This window comes from Plecotus auritus, assembly GCF_963455305.1.
Source record: "Plecotus auritus genome assembly, chromosome: 1".
In the NCBI taxonomy this organism is placed as follows: domain Eukaryota; kingdom Metazoa; phylum Chordata; class Mammalia; order Chiroptera; family Vespertilionidae; genus Plecotus; species Plecotus auritus.
Genome location: NC_137770.1, coordinates 39,521,866 through 39,540,650, shown reverse-complemented (window position 1 = coordinate 39,540,650; position 18,785 = coordinate 39,521,866). Strand labels below are relative to the sequence as shown.

The window sequence follows — 18,785 nt, the reverse complement described above, 5'->3', positions numbered from 1 at the left end:
AGATAGAAACATCAATGATGAGAGAGAATCATTGATCAGCTGCCTTCTGCAGGCCCCCTACTGAGGATCAAGCCTGCAACCCGGGCATGTGCCCTAGACCGGGATCGAACCTGGGACCCTTCAGTCTACAGGCCAGTGCCAGTGCTCTGAGCCAAACAAGTTAGGACTGTTTTATGCACTGCTTCATAAACATATATCATGACATCTTTAATCTTTTGTGATTTTCATCTTCTCAGGGCTGTGGTTCTTTGAAATAATGTACTCAGTCATTGTTTTTTTTATTTTAGTTGGCTTTTCTTCATTTGTTGTTTTTTTTAAAATATATTTTATTGTGTTTTTTTTTTCTTTTTTACAGAGGAAGGGAGGGGGATAGAGAGAGTTAGAAACATCAATCAGCTGCCTCCTGCATACCTCCTACTGGGGATGTGCCTGCAACCAAGGTACATGCCCTTGGCGGGAATCAAACCTGGGACCTTTCAGTCCGCAGGCTGCGTTCTATCCACTGAGCCAAACCAGTTAGGGCGTCTTCATTTGTTTTTAATGAACTACCTGTTACTGAAATTTTGCTGGTTTCATTCTTCCTATGTACCTGTAAAAATGGGAATTACGTTTGTCCTATGTACTCTCATTTCTGAAGACAGTAGAAATCGATATATTTTCTAGATTCTATATCCTAAGTCTATTAAACCAGTGGGGAAAAAAAACGGTAGAAATTCAAAACTGCCATCTATTTTCATAATATATTCATTTCTAAAACTGAGATTCCTGTGTCTTCTGTGCCTACCACTCTTACACAACACCCTTTCCCCCAAAGTAGTGATCTTTCCCATAAGCACATTATTTGTAACTGAGGTACTTAACAGTTTTCACCTTATAATTGTGTCTCTTTTACCTTCCTTTTGAAAATATAAGCTCTATAATAAAGCCCCTTTATTTCGTTTTTTAAAATATTTTTATTGATTTCAGAGAGGAAGGGAGAGGGAAAGAGATAGAAACATAACGATGTTAGAGAATCATTGATCTGTTGCCTCCTGCCAGCCTCACACTGGGGATCAAACTGACAACCCTGGCATGTGCCCTGATGGGGAATCAAACCATGACCTCCTGGTTCATAGATAGATGCTCAACCACAGCCATGCCAGCTGGGCCAAAGCCCCTTTATTTCTTAGCTTTGAAATTTCTCCTTGGGCCAAAACCGGTTTGGCTCAGTGGATAGAGCGTCGGCCTGTGGACTGAAAGGTCCCAGGTTTGATTCTGGTCAAGGGCACGTAACTTGGTTGCGGGCACATCCCCAGTAGGGGTGTGCAGGAGGCAGCTGATCGGTGTTTCTCTCTCATCGATGTCTCTAACTCTCTATCCCTCTTCCTTCCTGTCTGTAAAAAAAAAATCAATAAAATATATTTAAAAAAAAAGAAATTTCTCCTTGGGATTCTACTATTAATTGTCAATTATATAGATTTACTATTAATGTCATTTTATATTAAAATTCTGTTTTGTTGAATTTAGATTACTCATGAGAAGTTTTTGTTTTGTTTTAATAATTCTTTATTGAAAGTATTACATATGTTCCCCTTTTTCCCCCATTGACCCCCTCCAGCCTGCCCCTGCCCCCAGCCCCAGGTCTTCACCACCCTATTGTCTGTGTCCATAGGTTATGCATATATACATACAAGGTCTTTGGTTGATTGCCTCCCACCCACCCACCCTCCCTTGCCTTCCCTTCCGAGATTCTGCACACTGTTCCAAGCTTACTTATGAGAAGTTTTTCATCATGGAATAATATAAAAAATAAGATCTCTAACTGAAATAGAGCTTTATAGCTAGCTGTAAAGTGGCAGACACCTGGTGGCTGAGGTTAACAAATGGAGCCCACTCTTAGGGTTGAATTGTGTGCTCCAGAAAGATCTTGAAGTCCTAATCCCCAGTACCTGTGAATGTGACCTTATTTGGAAATAAAGCCTTTGCAGATATAATCACATTAAGATTATGTCATGGGGGTGGGCCCTAATCCAGTAAGACTGGTGTCCATATAAGAAAAGGAAAATGTCCTGTGTGGCAGAGCTACTCAAGGAGAAAGCATGTAACAACCGAGGTAGAGACGAGTTATGCAGCTGCAATCCAAGGAATACCACGTATTGCTGGTGCCATCGAAAAGCTAAGAGAAAGAACCGTAGAACAGATGCTTCAAGAGAGCCTTTGAGAGCATGACTGTCTACGCCTTGATTTCAAGCTTCTAGCCTCCGGAACAGTGAGACAATAAATTTTGGTTATTTTGAGCCACTCAGTTTGTGATATTTTGTGATGGCAGCCCTAGGAAACTTAATAACCCTTCATAACTCACTAGGAAATTATCAAACCTGAGGAGAGGGTTTGTGGGAAACCTTGATTTATAGTCCAATGGGTTAATCAGAAGGGCAAAGACCTGGACTTCGGATTAGCATCTCAAAGATCATCCACTTTAGACAAATTGGTCACTGTCCAATTTAAAACACCAAACACCCTCTTACTAAATGAGTTTCTTTTACTTTACTAATTTCAGCTTTATGCCTGTAATGAGTAATAAACCAAACTTGTTCAATTACAGGTGATTTTTTGGTCTGGTGGAAGGCAATATCAGGGCTAAGAGATGCAAGGAGAGGAATCGTGTAGGCGACTGGGAGGGGGATGACTTGTTTGAAAGGGGAACAGAGAAATAGAATGGCAGCCTGCAGGGAAACTAGGTCAAAGTTTTTGTTTTAAGATAGAGAACTAACAGCATGTTTGTATGTGGAAGGAAACAAGAAGAGAGAGAAATTGGTAGTTAAGTGGGAGGAAAGCTGGTGGGTAACACACAAAGGTATAGGAACTAGGGCTTTAGGTAGGGTTGGCTTCAGGTAGGAGCATGGATAGTTCACGTATATTGTCTGGTGAGTGAGATCCTAGAATGTGCCTGGATGTGGTGGTGTTCCAGGTGTGTGTGGACTTCTCGGGTTACTTCAGAATTCTCAGTGAAGAGAGAAGGCAGAAATCCTGCCTCCTGTAAGTACCTAAAAGCCCATCTGAATGTTCACATCTCAGTTGTTTTGTGCTTCTGTTTCAAAGAGCCTCACCCTTATCAGAATATTAACTTCTAATAGCCATCCAACTGGATGGATAGATCCCAAATATAGTCCCAAGAACAATGTTAGAAAACCGAATGTATGTATGTACTGGTCGTACAGATCTGACTACAGAAAAAAACACTTCTCACTGTATATTCTTCAGGGGATATCCTCTACCTACCCCTTACCCCACTACAGGCCCTATAATGAAAGTAAGAAAAGGTAAAACAAACAAAAAAGGAAGACACATTTTCTTTGAAATCCTCCAGCCTCCCCAGCTGCTTTTACATGAGATCTTTAAGTCTTGGAAAAGGTGCCAAAATCGGTGCTCATATTTTGTTCTGGTAGAAGCAAAAATTGCCCTCTACCAGTAACTAATAATTAGACTAAAATAGTAACCCAGAAAACGAGTCTCAACTTTAAACAGTGGATTTTCAGTTTCCTCTGTGCTTTAAGGAGGAAGTTGGGAAGAGACCGCAGAAAGAGGAACGTGTGCTTTCAAGTGCGCAAGCGCGGTCTGAGACCTGTTTCGTTTGCAAAATAAACTTTTTTCCGGAGATCTGGTTAATATTGAAAATAATTAGGTTTCAAGATCCCCTACTTGGTTATAGTGCTTTGGAGAAACCTTGAAACAACGTTCCCTAAGGGAACATAAAATGACCGCCCAACGTGGGGCTCGAACCCACGACCCTGGGATTAAGAGTCCCATGCTCTACCGACTGAGCTAGCCGGGCACACGTAAACGAGTGGCGTTTTTCTACTTCTTGATCATTGTTTAGCTACATTACGTTTTCTACCTATTTACAAAAAATTGTATCATACTATTAAATATGCACGTCCCGATTATTTTCAATAATTCTTTAAAACATTTCTTTAATGGAACTGGAATTTAATAATTTCTTTTGCGTGTGTATATCAAGATCACTGAAAACATATGCAAATCTTTATAATTACAGGTTCATTCATTGAATCTTTTTTTGACGTGTTTTAAAATACTGCTTAATATGTTATCTTCAGAAAACACGTATCAAGGCTATCAAATGACATACTGGATTCCTACAACGTGGCAGACAACATTAAAAAACAAAGTTCAGTCCACACACAGCCGGACCACTACCACATCGAGGCACATTGGAACCATACAGAATTGATTAGCATAACTCCTACGCAAGGACACGTAAATTCTTTAAGCTTTCCATATTAAACAACAACAACAACAACAACAACACACAAACAAAAAAACCAAAGTTCAACCACTAAAAGATTACACTGAAAAAAAAAAAAAACCCAAAAAACAGCAGAGTTAGCTTTTTTCCTTTAATATGATCTAGTCAAGGAATGTTAAATTGAGGAAGGGGCTTCTGGTCCACTTAAAATGAGGCCTCTTTCTGGTAACCGCCTGACAATTGAGAGATGCGACCCTCAGAGACAATTATCCAGCTCAAATAACAGAAGCCGGGAGGAAAGAATTAGTCATTGAATCGTATGGTAAAGAATGTTAATTCTTAGAGGAAAGAAGAAAAACTGATTTTAATCAAATTATGACATTCGGAGACAATGGAATCATTAAGGCACTATTTATATTAAGCGATTATTTCCAGATTAAAGGAACCTAAAGACCTGCAACTGAATGCAATGTATGGTGTTGGATTTGTGTGTGTGTGTGTGTGTGTGTGTGTGTGTGTGTGTGTGAAGGGCATTACTGAATTGCCAAAAATCTAAAAAAGTCTGTATATTAGAAAATAGTATTGTTAATTTTCTGATTTTCATAACTGTATTGTGGACTATGTAAAATACTATTGTTTTGGGGAAAATACACACTGAGGCATTTAATAGTTTAAAAAGTGCTAATGGTCCTGCTTTAATAATAAGACTAAAATCTAAACCACTACAAGATCTGGTTCCATGTTCACCTCTCTGATTTTACTTCCTGCCGTCTCCCCCACTTAATCAGACAGGCCAGGCTGCCCTGATGGTTCTGTAAAATGTCAAGCTTATATTCCTATAACAATCCCAAGTTTCAGTTTAAATATCACCCATTCCGAAAGTCATTCTGTAAGTATCAGGTCTCAAGTTCAAACCTCCATTGTCTCTTCTACCTTCTTACCGCAAGGTCCAACTATTTTGCTTATTTCGTTACATTGTATGTGAATTCCACGAGGGTTGAGGTTAGGTCTACTCCACCTCTTTATCACCAGTTAGTTTAGCAGAGTACTTGGAATATATTAGATCTCAACCAATATCTTTAATCAGTTTTATCCTTAATTCCACTAAATAGTTCTTTTCACAAAAACGGTACTAATGCTTCTGTAAAATTCCTGAGCTCAAAGGTGAGATACCTTTAGAGTGCAACTTCCACTGTTGTGAGGATGGGCGGGTTGAAGGGGATGCCCTCAGAATAATGGGTCAGAACCGCGACGCCAAGTGTGGAGGGAGACATCTCTATCGCTTTCTTTGGTCTTGGTAAGAACATCTCTGCTTTGCTCTAAGAAAGAATAAGATATCAAGATAGAGGGATAGTACAAGAGATAAATAATTCCTAGGAAATGGAATAGAGCAGCTTCTCAACCCGATGACTCAAAATGACTCCACATCATTCACGACAGAAAATGAAGAGAAAGAACCCCTCTCTTGCCCTAACCCCACCTTCATTGTTTCTGCTCATGCGCATCGCCCGCCTTGGTTGTCCCCTCCTTTTCCTTTCCCATAATCCTCTGTTCCCGGAGCTAAACACCGAGGAACGAACCACAGAGAAGGCTATTGGTTGAGAGGTCAGCCAACGAGAGAGCCTGTTACTAGTCTGCGTGCTGCGGTGTAGCGGGAGCGCTTTCGGCCCAGAAACCCTACACGTTTCGCTGGTTTTTAGCAGGATGAGCTCGATCGGCACCGGGGTGAGTTTGTTATCTCTCGGTGTGATAGTCTAGTCAAAGGATTCGCGTTGAAGGGAGCTCGGGCAGGCCGCTTAGGGTGCGCCAGTTCGGGGTGCACTGGGACTGCTTTCGGCCAAGCGGGCCGCTTCCAGTTGTCCTTCCCACACGCTTATTTCTAGGCCGGAGCCTGCGGTGACAGTGACCTGAAGCTTTGCAGCTCAGGTGTGGCGGGCCTGGCGGCGCAGCAGTGAGATTTGGAGCCGCTTTGGATTGCTGAGTCACTTTCTTGACCCTCTCAGGGAAACCGAAAGTGGAAGCTCGTGGGGCCTGAGACAGTGTGAAGGGTTTGGGCGTCAGCCCCTCTTGAGAACCACTGAGGCAAGGCGGCTTGTGGTTCCAAGATCTGAGACGCCGCTTTCCGTGGACAGTTCCATGCAGTTGCTAGGGTGCTGCTGACTCACGGGGCCTTTTCCATCTTCCCTCCGAGTGGAGTGATCGCTCAGTATGCTTCTTTGGAAACTATCGGGACAGAACTAATAAGAAAAATGGTCTGAAAAGTGAAATCTGAAGAATCCTTTACGTTTTTCCTTTGTCCCAGCTTTTCCTGTACTGAGTACTTAGTACACTACTGCAAACATTGAAATTATTAGCTAGGGACCTAACCGCTTCTGACTTTTCATAGACAAGACTGTTGATGAGGGTTTTGAAGTTGGACTTGTTCGGCTAACTTCTTGTTAAACGTACTGCATATATGCAATCATTTGCTAACCGCTTTTATGTATTTCTCCATATAGAAAATATAGTTTTGTTTAGAAATACAAATTGGTTGTTTGCATGAAGGCGTTGAATAATGGGTTTCTGAGTTCATCAAATTCTACAGTTCACAGGATTTTGATACTCAGCATTAAACCCAAGTATTGGTTTTCCGAGTTTGATAATAGGCAGCTTATGTTTGGAATGGTTTATTCCATTTGGTTATGTGATGCTAAAGTTAGTTTTTTTTTTTTTAGGAATAGTAGTTGTTTAGTAATATATATTGTAGCAAATTGACTTTGCAACTGCATTAATATTACTTTCGATTGGTAGTGTTTCATTCTCCAAACCCTGTAAACACTTGGTAATATAACCTTTTTTTGTTATAGTGGTAGAGTTAAGAATCTTCGTTTAACACATCAGGAAGCACCACTGTGGAGGGCTCACCTCCTGTTTTCACTTCTAATAAGACCTGTCTACTTGACATTTCTCTCCACTTGATTGTTTAACAGGCATTTCAAACTACATGTCCAAAGTAGAGCTCTGGGTTTTCTTGCCATTTTGCATCTCTTAACAATCTTGAGTCTTCAGTGAATGGTCCAGTTCTAGTTGCTCAAGTGAAAAAAAAATGCATGGTTCATCTTTAATTTCTTTTTTACTTCCTATTTGCATCTCCTACAATCTTCAGCTCAGTGAATGGTCCAGCTTTAGTTGCTCAAATGAAAAAAATCTGATTCACCTTTAATTTCTTTTTTACTTTACTTTACTCCTAGAGCCAATCCATTAGCAGGGTTTTGTTGTGGGGGGAGGGAGGAGGTTCTCTACTCTCAAAAGAGATTGCTTTCCATCTTTTTTTCTCTAGTCGAAGTACCACCTTTGGAATATCTGATCTCTGCTTCCACTCTTGTTCCCACTGCAATTCATTTTTCAGATGATGTTTTTTTTTTTTTAATTAGATTATATCACCCCCTGCCCTGTTTACATTCCAATGACTTCCTATTGCATTTAGAATAAAATATAAACTTCTTACTCCAGCCTGGAAGGCAGTATAGTTTATCGCCACATATCTCTGATACAGTTTTCTCTGTACCACTTACAGTGCTCAAGACGCAGTGGCCTTATTTCTTTTCCTGGATTGTGCTAGGCTTATTTCTACCTTCAGGTCTTTAGGCCAAATGCCAGGATGGCTCCTCCATATCCTAAATGGCTAGTTAGGACTGTGTGACTCAGTCTACATAACTAAATATAACTAACTGCCCCAGCAAGACCTTTCCTGATCAGGTAGTCTGTAATAGTTACTCCTATTCCTTCAATCTGTTTTATTTTCATTATAGTGCTTTTTAAAAAAAATGTCTTTATTGATTTTAGAGAGAGAGCAAGGGAGAGGGAGAGAAAAAAAACATTGATGAGAGAGAAAGAGAAAGAGAAAGAGAAAGAGAAAGATCTGTTGTCTCCCATATTCACCTGGGCATGTGCCCTGACCAGGAATGGAACCGGAGACCTTTTGGTGCATAGGGCAACATTCAACCAACTGAGCCACACTGGCCAGGGCTCATTATAGTCCTTTTTCTGGGTTACTGCTGTATCTCCAACATCAGATTTGTGCCTGGTCTGATTTGAAATGAAGGAGTTAAAGAATGAGTATTCTTAATATTCCCTTATAGTGACTAACATGCTTATTACATTTTTTAATGCTAAATGATTTGTCTAAGGCTCTTCAGTTTGTTTAGTGCCACAGTTATGAATTAGAATGTTCTGACTTCAGTGTTATTTCTGCCATACCATAGTAATTACAAAATTGAGTTTTGTGTTTTATTGGAAAAAAGTTGGCTTTTATCTGGGACTTCTATCTATTGCTTTCCAATAGCAGAAATCTAAAGTGTATTATTACTTTTCCCTTAGCTTCTGTTGCTGCTCTGACATGCTAAAGCAAAGTCTTTGTTGAGAGTTAACACACATTTCTGATGTGTAAGACATTTAGAAAAAAAATTGTAAGGTTATTATTGCCAAAGATACATAATTATAGGCTTATTGTTGCCTTTTTCCTTTCAGTATGACCTGTCAGCCTCTACATTCTCTCCTGATGGAAGAGTTTTTCAAGTTGAATATGCTATGAAGGCTGTGGAAAATAGTAGGTAAGAAACATTGTTTTACTTGAAATTAGCATATTATTAAATATCTCTTTTTCTGTATTTTTAGTACTTAGCCTTTGTTACGTTTACTTTGGTACAAAACGTGTCCTAAAATAATCTCAATTTATTAGTCATTTTCAGATCTCTTATTAGGCCAGATCATTTCATGAGTCCCAGTCATATTTCTTTTTTTTTTTTTAAATAAATCTTTATTGTTCAGATTATTACAGGTGTTCCTCTTTTTTTCCCCCCATAGCTCCCCTCCACCTGATTCCCCACCCCATGCCCTTACCCCCCGCCACTGTCTTCATCCATAGGTGTAAGATTTTTGTCCAATCTCTTCCCACACCTTCACACCCCCTTCCCCTGAGAATTCTCAGTCCACTCCCTTTATATGCCCCTGATTCTATTATATTCACCAGTCCATTCTGTTCTTCAGATTTTTTATTCACTTGATTTTTAGATTCACTTGTTGGTAGGTAGGTATTTGATGTCATTTTGTTGTTCATAATTTTTATCTTTACCTTTTTCTTCTTCTTCCTCTTCTTAAAGAATACCCTTCAGCATTTCATGTAATACTGGTTTGGTGGTGATGAACTCCTTTAGCGTTTTCTTGTCTGTGAAGCTCTTTAACTGACCTTCAACTCTGAATGATAGCTTTGCTGGGTAGAGTAATCTTGGTTGTAGGTTCTTGCTATTCATCACTTTGAATATTTCTTGCCACACCCTTCTGGCCTGCATAGTTTCTGCTGAGAAATCAGCTGACAATCGTATGGGTGCTCCCTTGTAGGTAACTAACAGTTTTTCTCCTGCTGCTTTCAAGATTCTCTCTTTGTCTTTTGCCCTTGGCATTTTAATTATGATGTGTCTAGATGTGGTCCTCTTTGGATTCCTTTTGTATGGGGTTCTGTGTGCTTCCTGAACTTGTAAGTCTATTTCTTTCACCAGGTAGGGAAAGTTTTCTGTCATTATTTCTTATAATAGGTTTTCAATATTTTGCTCTTGCTCTTCTTCTGGCACCCCAAAAATTCGGATGTTGGTACGCTTGAAGTTGTCCCAGAGGCTCCTTACACCATCTTCATATTTTTGGATTATTTTTTCTTTTTATTTTTCTGGTTGGGTGTTTTTTGTTTCCTCATATTTCAGATCTTTGGTTTGATTCTTGGGGTACATTGATCTACAGTTGAGTTTCTGTATATTCTTTATTTCAGACAGTGTATGCTTAATTTCTGACTGGTCCTTTTCCATTTTTTTGGCATTCTCATTAAGATCCTTAAAGGTCTCACTAAGTTCCTCAGCGGTTTTTAGAAGATTTTTGAGTAACCTTATAAATGTGGTTCTGAACTCTATGTCGTCCAGTAGTTTGCTTTCCTCCATTTCTTTCATTTGTGACATGTTTCTTTGTCTCCGCATTTTGTTGCTTCCTTGTGCTGATGGAGTGGCTTTGTGTGGTAGGTGACCTATAGGGGCCAGTAGCTCAGCCTCCCCAATCACCTGAGGTGGACGCCTTTGGTACACCCCTTTGTGGGCTGAGTGCAAAGTCTTGGTGTAGTTAAGCCTTGATTGCTGTTGGTACACTGGGAGGAATTGACCTCCAGGCCAGTTGCCTGTGAGGACCTGCTGTGTCTATAATGGAAGAACTGCTGTGCTGGAGACACCCTTATGGTGCAGGACTTGTTTCAGTGGGGCTTTGGTGCTCACTGAGTCTGCCTCTTGAATGTGTCACTTATGGATGTGAGGAGTTGAAATCTGGTGTCTCACACTGACCACTAGGTACACTGGCTTCTGGATCTCTAATGGGGTGCAGGTCAGCTACCGTCTGAGGCTACCCAGCCGGCGCTACAGCGAGAACTACAGTTTTCTCCTCTTTGCTTGGGGTTTGGAGGTTTTGGAGCTGTCTGACCTGGGCTGCAAGTTTGCTAGGTTAAGCTGCGATAGGGCAGGTCATTCATATGCTAAAGCCGCTGCTTGGAGCTTGGGTGGGTTTGTAGGTTGTGCGGGGTGGGATCTCAGGGTGTGACTAGGCTAGGGCGTGGCAAACAGTGATGGCTGCCAGTTAGCCGGCTCTGCGTCTTCGACCACGTCCCTGCGTCCCGCGCTCCAGCACAGTAAACAATTATTCCTGCGCGCAGCCCTGCAAGCAAGCCATCCTCACTTTCTGACCCCACGGCAGACAGTCCAGCTTCTCCCCGTAGGAGTTCGGGTCCCCCGCGGCTCCCCAGAAACTGGAGTTTGGAGTAATCGGGAGCTTGTCTCCCTTTGGGTTGAAAAAAGCAGGGCTCCCAGTCGCCCGTCGCCAGCCCGATTCACGCGCCTCCGTACCTCAGCTTTTCAGCGCTTGTGCACCTCTCAATGCTGTTTTCTCTTTCCTTCTAGTTGTAGAACTTCCACTCAGCCAGCTTTCCCGTGGTTCTGGGTGATAGACGTTTTGTCTTTTAGTTGTTGTTTTAAAATTGTTGTGCGAGGCAGCAGTTTAGGTGTTTACCTATGCCGCCATCTTGGATCCTGTTTCCTTCCCCAGTCCTATATTTCGACTTGGACATTTTACCATGTCTCAAATCTACCTATCTACCTAATAAAAGAGTAACATGCTACTGACCGTACCTTTGCGACACCCACCAGCCAATCAGGAGTGAGTATGCAAATTAACCCAACAAAGCCGACGGGTTAATTTGCATATGCAGTTGCCAAGCAGCTGGGGTTGGTGTGTAATGCTCCGGGCCTCTGGGCAGCGTGGGAAGGCGGAAAGGCAGCTCCGGCCAGAGTGAAGGTGGTGCCGGCAGCCAGGGGAAGGAATGCTCATTCTTGCATGAATCTTTGTGCATCGGGCCTCTACTTTAGTGTATAAAACCAAATTCATTATCATCTTTGCTAGCCCATTTCCTGGTTTATATCATTGTTTTCTTTGGCAATTAGGTTTTCACTTGTATTTCTTTGTTTTTTAAATGTCCTATGCCATTAGTCATGTGTTCCTCTCTGCAGGGATTTAAAAAAATTCTGCTGCTGCCACACCAAAAGGTGTACGACAGGGGTGGGCAAACTTTTTGACTCGAGGGCCACAATGGGTTCTTAAACTGGACCGGAGGGCCGGAACAAAAGCATGGTTGGAGTGTTTGTGTGAACTAATATAAATTCAAAGTAAAGGAGTGGAGGGGAGAATAAGAGAACCGGATAGAATAGCCAGATCCGGGCCGCGGGCCGTAGTTTGCCCACGGCTGGTGTAGGATCACTAAGATACTTTGCTGTTGGACTCACTTCCTTTACTTTATCTTTTATTGTTTAGAATAATGCACTAAAATGATCTCGTGGCAAATTTTATGAATCTTTCATTGAAGAAATTGTATCAGTTATAGTTACGTGTTAATTGTATTTTTGAATCTAAAGAAGCTTTGGGATGAATTAAAGGACTTTTAAAAATGAATTTTTATTATAGCATTTCACTCAGATCTCAAAGAATTTTTTTCAGGCCTACTAAACAAATGGTGTTGGTGTTTAAGCTCAGTTTTTAAAATAATAATGAGCCCTATCCAGTTTGGCTCAGTGGAAAGAGTGTTGGCCTGCAGACTGAAGAGTTCCGGGTTCAATTCCTGTCAAGGGTACATGCCCGGGTTGTGGGCTTAATCCCCAGTGTGGGGCGTGCAGGAGGCAGCCAATCAATGATTCTCTCTCATCGTTGATGTTTCTATCTGTCTCTCCCTCTCTCTTCCTCTCTGAAATCAATATAAAAAATGTAAAAAATAATAATGAAAGCTTTTGGAGTAGAGGTGGAGTAGGGAAATGTTTGTAGAGTTTTAGAAAAGTCCACATGCAAATACTGAGTTACTCAAATTTGTACTAATATCTTTAATACTGCTATATGATTATGGAGACTGTTATTTGTCTTTGCATGTGCTAGCACCTAGCATGTCCTCAGTAGTTATTCCTGAAAGAAAGTATGTGGATTTCTAATATTTAAAAATTTTTTAGCAAAAATACATTTTAAGTCCTATTATAGGATTTGAAACAAAGTTAGTTTATTTTGTGTTTAAATGTTGTATTAGATACATTGGTATATTTATAGGTTGTTGGTATCTGATACTGTAATAGAAGCAAAGCTGTTAAGAATTCAGGCTAGCCGAAACCGGTTTGGCTCAATGGATAGAGCGCCAGCCTGCGGACTGAAAGGTCCCAGGTTCGATTCCGGTCAAGGGCATGTACCTTGGTTGCGGGCACGTCCCCAGTAGGGGGTGTGCAGGAGGCAGCTGATCGATGTTTCTCTCTCATCAATGTTTCTAACTCTCTATCCCTCTCCCTTCCTCTCTGTAAAAAATCAATAAAATATGTTTAAAAAAAAAAAAAAGAATTCAGGCTAAAATGTATTTGTCATTGTATACAAAGCCTGATACTAGGTGTACTGGTTAATAATAGCGGATTTTGTAATCAAAGAAAACATGATAATTTCAAGAGAAACATCAAAAGTGCGTTAATCAAAGTAATGTCCATCGCTAGCTACACATTTCCCCCATCTTTCAGGTAATTTGTGGATACCGTTCCAATAGAACTTTTCTTGTTTTGAGGCAAACCATTCAGAAACCCAATTTTCCACTTCTTCGTATGTTTTCAAATGCTGCTCAGAAAGTGTGTGTGCCATCGATCAGAACAAGTGCTGATCTGAAGGAGCAAGCTCTGGTGAATACAGCGGGTGGGTTAATACTTCCCAGGCAAGATCTTTTAACGTGTCTTTAACTGGTTTTGAAGTGTGTGATGGTGAGTCTACATGAAGCAAAATTACTTTGCCATGTCTTCTGGCGCATTCTGGTCATTTCATGATCAAAGCATAGTTTACATTGATTATTTGTTGTCGGTATCGATCAGTATTAAGGGTTTCACCTGGTTTTTAGAAGCTCATAATACACCACACCTTCCTGGTCCCACCAAACGCAGAGCATTGTCTTCTTTCCAAAGTTATTTGGCTTTGCAGTCGATGTTGATGGTTGACCTGGATCAACCCATGATTTTGTGCATTTGGGATCCTCAAAATAAATCCACTTGTCATTGCCAGTTACGATTCGATGCAAAAAAAGACTTTCTTTCATGCTGTTGAAGCAACATTTTACTGATGACTTCGGTTTTCCATTTGTCTTTCATTCAGTTGATGTGTCACCCATTTTCCTTCCTTTAAAATCTTTCCCATTGCTTGTAAATGATCAGAAATTGTTTGCTGAGCAACGTTTAATCTTTCTGCAAGTTGTTTTTGAGTTTAACACGCATCTTCATCCAGTAATGCTCGTAATTTTTGATCTTCAAACTTTTTCAGTTGATATGGACGTCTTTGTCTTTCACATTGAAATCATCACTTTTAAAGCGTTTAAACCAGCGTTCACAAGTATCTTTTTTTTTTTTAAGTATATTTTAGTAATTTTTTTTTTTTTTTTAACAGAGAGGAAGGGAAAAGGGTAGAGAGTTAGGAACATCGATCAGCTGCTTCTTGCACACCTCCTACTGGGGATGTGCGCGTACATGTCCTTGACTGGAATCAAAACTGGAACCCTTCAGTCCACAGGCCGACCCTCTAGCCCAGCTGTGGGCAAACTACGACCCGCGGGCCAGATCCGGCCCGTTCGGCTGTTCTATCCGGCCCACGGAGCTGAAAGAGCGGAGGGTTCTCTTGTTCTCCCCTCCACTCCTTCACCAGCAGCAGTGTTAACATGGCAACGTCTGGAAACACGGCCGCATTTCCTTCTTCTGAGTGGGTGGATTTATATCCGCCCATTCAGTAGAAGGAACAACCTCTCAATCTTCCAGAGGCTCCTTGTAATGCCTGCGGACGCGTCCCCCGACATCACCCTGGGAATGCGTAGACACGTTATCGTGGTGATGTAGGGAGACACACCCCTGGAGAGCACAGTATCAGAGCATTAGCTAAAAAGGAGACCAACAACACTGTTCCCACTGAAGTTGATGTTTTAAAGACCAAAATCCTTTCAACCCAGTCTACATTGCCATCTACATCTACGTCCCGGGCATAATTTGGAAGTTGCACTAAAGAAAATGTTTAATTTACTGTTTACACATTTTGTTCTTTTCTATTTGTTTTAGTTTTAAATTATTTTATTATATTTATGTTTAATTTGAAAGGCTTTTGTACCTTTCCTTTGTTAGGCAATTTTATTTTGCCTTTGCCATCTTCAATATAAGGTATGTTATTGTGCTATGATTCCTCCATTTTTTGAAGTTTCAAATTATAATAATTAATGTTTACATTCTTCTTGTTAAAATGTTTGAAATGAATAAAACTATTGAAATAAATTTAAAAAAAAGACCGTACCCTTTTATGTAATGATGTTTACTTTGAATTTATATTAGTTCACACAAACACTCCATCCATGCTTTTGTTCCAGCTCTCCGGTCCAGTTTAAGAACCCATTGTGGCCCTCGAGTCAAAAAGTTTGCCCACCCCTGCTCTAGCCACTGAGCAAAACTAATTAGGGCCACAAGTATCTTGAGATGGAGCATGTTCACCATAAGCTTCCAGAAGTATTCAGCAGCACTTTTCTTTAAAATAAAGTAACAAATTAAAACTTACCGCAAATGCTCTTTTTTTGGCACAAAATTCGACATTTTTAAGTGTAAAAATATCTATGATGTTAACACCTTCAGCAAATTTGACATGAAGTTTTTTTTTTTTTTTTTTAAATATACTTTATTGATTTTTTACAGAGAGGAAGGGAGAGGGATAGAGAGTCAGAAATATCGATGAGAGAGAAACATCGATCAGCTGCCTCCTGCACACTCCCCACTGGGGATGTGCCCGCAACCAAGGTACATGCCCTTGACCAGAATCGAACCTGGGACCCTTCAGTCCGCAAGCCGACGCTCTATCCACTGAGCCAAACCAGTCAGGGCTGACATGAAGTTTTGAAGCTTGTTGTCAATACAACAAAAAGCATACATATCAAATTGCATATATATCAACATATGTGTAACTCCATCTATTGAAAAAAATTCGCATTATTAACCGGTACACCTAGTAGAGTTCAGAAGAGAGTCAAATTCAAGAAAAAGTTGACACATTTTCTTCTGTTGATAAAGGAAGATTGGCTCTTAGACTAGGGAGCTGGAGAAAGACTTAAGGAAGTTACTATTTTTTCCCCTCCTTTGCATTCTTGCACTTTCATTAGTGTAAAAAATGGTAAGAGAAGTATCAACTAAGAAAAACTGGAAATACATTTTGAAACCATCTGTAACCCAGAAAATTGAGGCTAGGCTATGGGATCTGTATATTTAATATTTGGTTTTCTATTAAGTATTTCTAAATATGATTTAAAACAGTTACATTTAAATAAAATTAGAATTTTTAAAAATTGAAACATTATAAATGATGTTTTTATCTGCATAAGTTATTGGTCCTATTAATATTTAACATGTTAGGTTTTAAAACAATTAAAAATACTAAATCATTCAAAAGAACAATAATAAACACAATTGCATGTTACCATAAAAAATTTAAATGAATGTAATTTAAAAACTAGAGGCCCGTTGCACGAAAATTCGTGCAATAGGCCTTCCTTCCCCTGGCTGACGGCACCGGTTTTCCTCTGGCACCCGGGACCCAGGCCTTTGCTCTGGCAGCCGCCTTCTGTCTTTGCTCCGGCTGGAGCCTTCAGTCTTCTTCGCTCTGGCTGGAGCGCCATTCCTGTAGCTCCCTCCGTCCCCCGCCCTCCCCCTCATAGCAGGCGTCCCGCCCCGCCCAGCCACTCTGCGCCTGCGTGTGTGCTGCCCAGAGGGGGGCGGGGCCGTGGCCATCTTTGTCTGGTTAATTTGCATACTCCTGATTGGCTGGTTTCAAAGTGACTGTGAATTTGCATATTTCTCTTTTATTAGTGTAGATATTAAATATTGGTAACATTTGTAATAAAAAATAAACTATCCAAAATATATTTAAAAATGTGAGAAGAGTGGCAGATCACAATAGTTAATTAAAGCTTAATAGAAGACAGATTCTCATATCTGCTTCTGCTTCAATATGTTTTTACTTTTATTGAATCTTATGAAGCAAATCAGGCTTCATGCAGGTATGTAGTTGGAAAAATGAGAAGTATTTTAATAGCCTTTTCAGATTATTATAGATGTTCTAGGAAGAACACATTTTTTACGCTAATGTTTTTTCCCATGCAGAAGCACTTTGAGCACCTTTCATTTCAGTATGATAATAAAAAGACAGGTACTTAGGGGTTGTCATGTAATAATATTAATTACTGGTTTATCAAGGACATTCTTTTTTTAGAAAATATATTTTTATTGATTTCAGAGAAGAAGGGGGAGGGAGGGAGGGAGGAAGATAGATGATGATTTGGAATAACTAGGAAAGGCTACCTGAGGCTAAAGAGTTTAAGTTCCAGTGAATTTGCCAAAGTTAGTAGAAATTTTTTAAAATATGCAGTGGTGAGGAGGAAGTGTATTCTAGCACCCAGGGTAACCTCAATGAAGACTTAACAGCAAAAATGAACATAAGATATTTGAGGGATGACAGGGAGGTTGAATTCAGCAGAGCACTGGATTTGTGAAAGGAATTTGAATAAGCTAGATGGGCTTTGCAGATTCTCAGGATTTTTGAAAGGTGGGCCCAGGAGTTAAAACTTGAAAGGGGAGTAATACCTGAAGTGTGGGGGGAAGGAGTGTCTGAAATTCTTTGTAATACGTGTATGTGGTTCTGTGTGTGTTTTTTTGTGGTTGTTTCTAATCAGAATTCCTTTTATTAAAAGAATTAGAAAAATAAAATAATGTATTTTCATCTTAAAATGGCAACATATAATTTCTCCACATTTTAAGAGATTACTTTCAGATCTATTTTTTTAATATATTTTTATTGATTTCAGAGAGGAAGGGAGCTGGAGAGATAGAAACATCAATGATGAGAGAGTATCATGGATCAGCTGCCTCCTGCAAGCCCCCTACTGGGGATAGAGCCTGCAACCCAGGCATGTGCTTTGACAGGGAATCGAACTGTGACCTCCTGGTTCATAGGTCTATGCTCAACCACTGAGCCACCGTGGTCTGGCAAGATCTATCTTGTTTTAAACAGTTGTATAGAACATATATTTTATTCTTTTATATACTTACTCTTAGCCCAGCCTGCATCCTCTTCAATCGGGGACCCCTTCGGGGATGTCTGACCACAGTCTGGGACTGCTGGCTCCTAATGGCTCGCCTGCCTGCCTGATTGCCCCTAACTGCCTCTGCCTGCCTGCCTGATTGCCCCTAACTGCCCTCGCCTGTCAACCTGATCTCGCTCCCAACTGCCCTCCCCTGTCGGCCTGGTTGCTCTCATCTGCCCTCCCATGCTGGCCTGGTTGCCCCCAACTGCCCTCCCCTGCTGGCCTGATCTCGCCTCCAACTGCCCTCCCCTGCTGGCCTGATCTTGCCCCTAACTGCTCTCCCCTGTTGGCCTGATCACCCTTCACTGCCTCTGCCTGCCTGATCACCCCTAACTGCCCTCCCCTACCGGCCTGATCGCCCCTAACCGCCTCTGCCTTGGCCCCCACCACCATGGCTTTGTCCGGAAGGAAGTCAGATGCCCAGAAGATGGCCGGTTGACCTGGTCTAATTAGCCTATTACCCTTTTAGGATAGGATTGCTTAAATGGGGGGCAAAAGCCTTCTTCTTTTTTTTTTTTTTTTTTAATATATTTTATTGATTTTTTACAGAGAGGAAGGGAGAGGGATAGAGAGTTAGAAACATCAATGAGAGAGAAACATCGATCAGCTGCCTCCTGCACACCTTCCACTGGGGATGTGCCTGCAACCAAGGTACATGCCCTTGACCGGAATCGAACCTGGGACCCTTCAGTCCACAGGCCGACGCTCTATCCACTGAGCCAAACCGGTTTCGGCAAAAGCCTTTTTCATCAGGAGGAGATGCTCTTGGCAGACAAAAATATATAATCCCTATATGTGGACTGATAGCCAGCC

General features: G+C 40.9%; 2 protein-coding genes across 3 annotated transcripts in view; one reads left to right on the top strand and one right to left on the bottom strand.

Moving 5' to 3' along the window:
• Positions 1-18,785, bottom strand: part of ARMH4 (armadillo like helical domain containing 4) — a 257,827-nt gene that overhangs the window by 202,094 nt on the left and 36,948 nt on the right. The gene's annotated exons all lie outside the window — the stretch shown is intronic.
• PSMA3 (proteasome 20S subunit alpha 3) overlaps positions 5,833-18,785 on the top strand; it is a 32,677-nt gene continuing 19,724 nt past the window's right edge. Inside the window, exons 1-2 of one of the 2 annotated variants that reach the window (XM_080670226.1) lie at positions 5,833-5,971; positions 8,756-8,838. In XM_080670226.1, coding sequence (XP_080526352.1) covers positions 5,951-5,971; positions 8,756-8,838 — 104 coding nt within the window. In that variant the 5' untranslated portion in view covers positions 5,833-5,950. The remainder of the gene's footprint in view (positions 5,972-8,755; positions 8,839-18,785) is intronic. The other variant, XM_080670227.1, reaches the window with a different exon arrangement.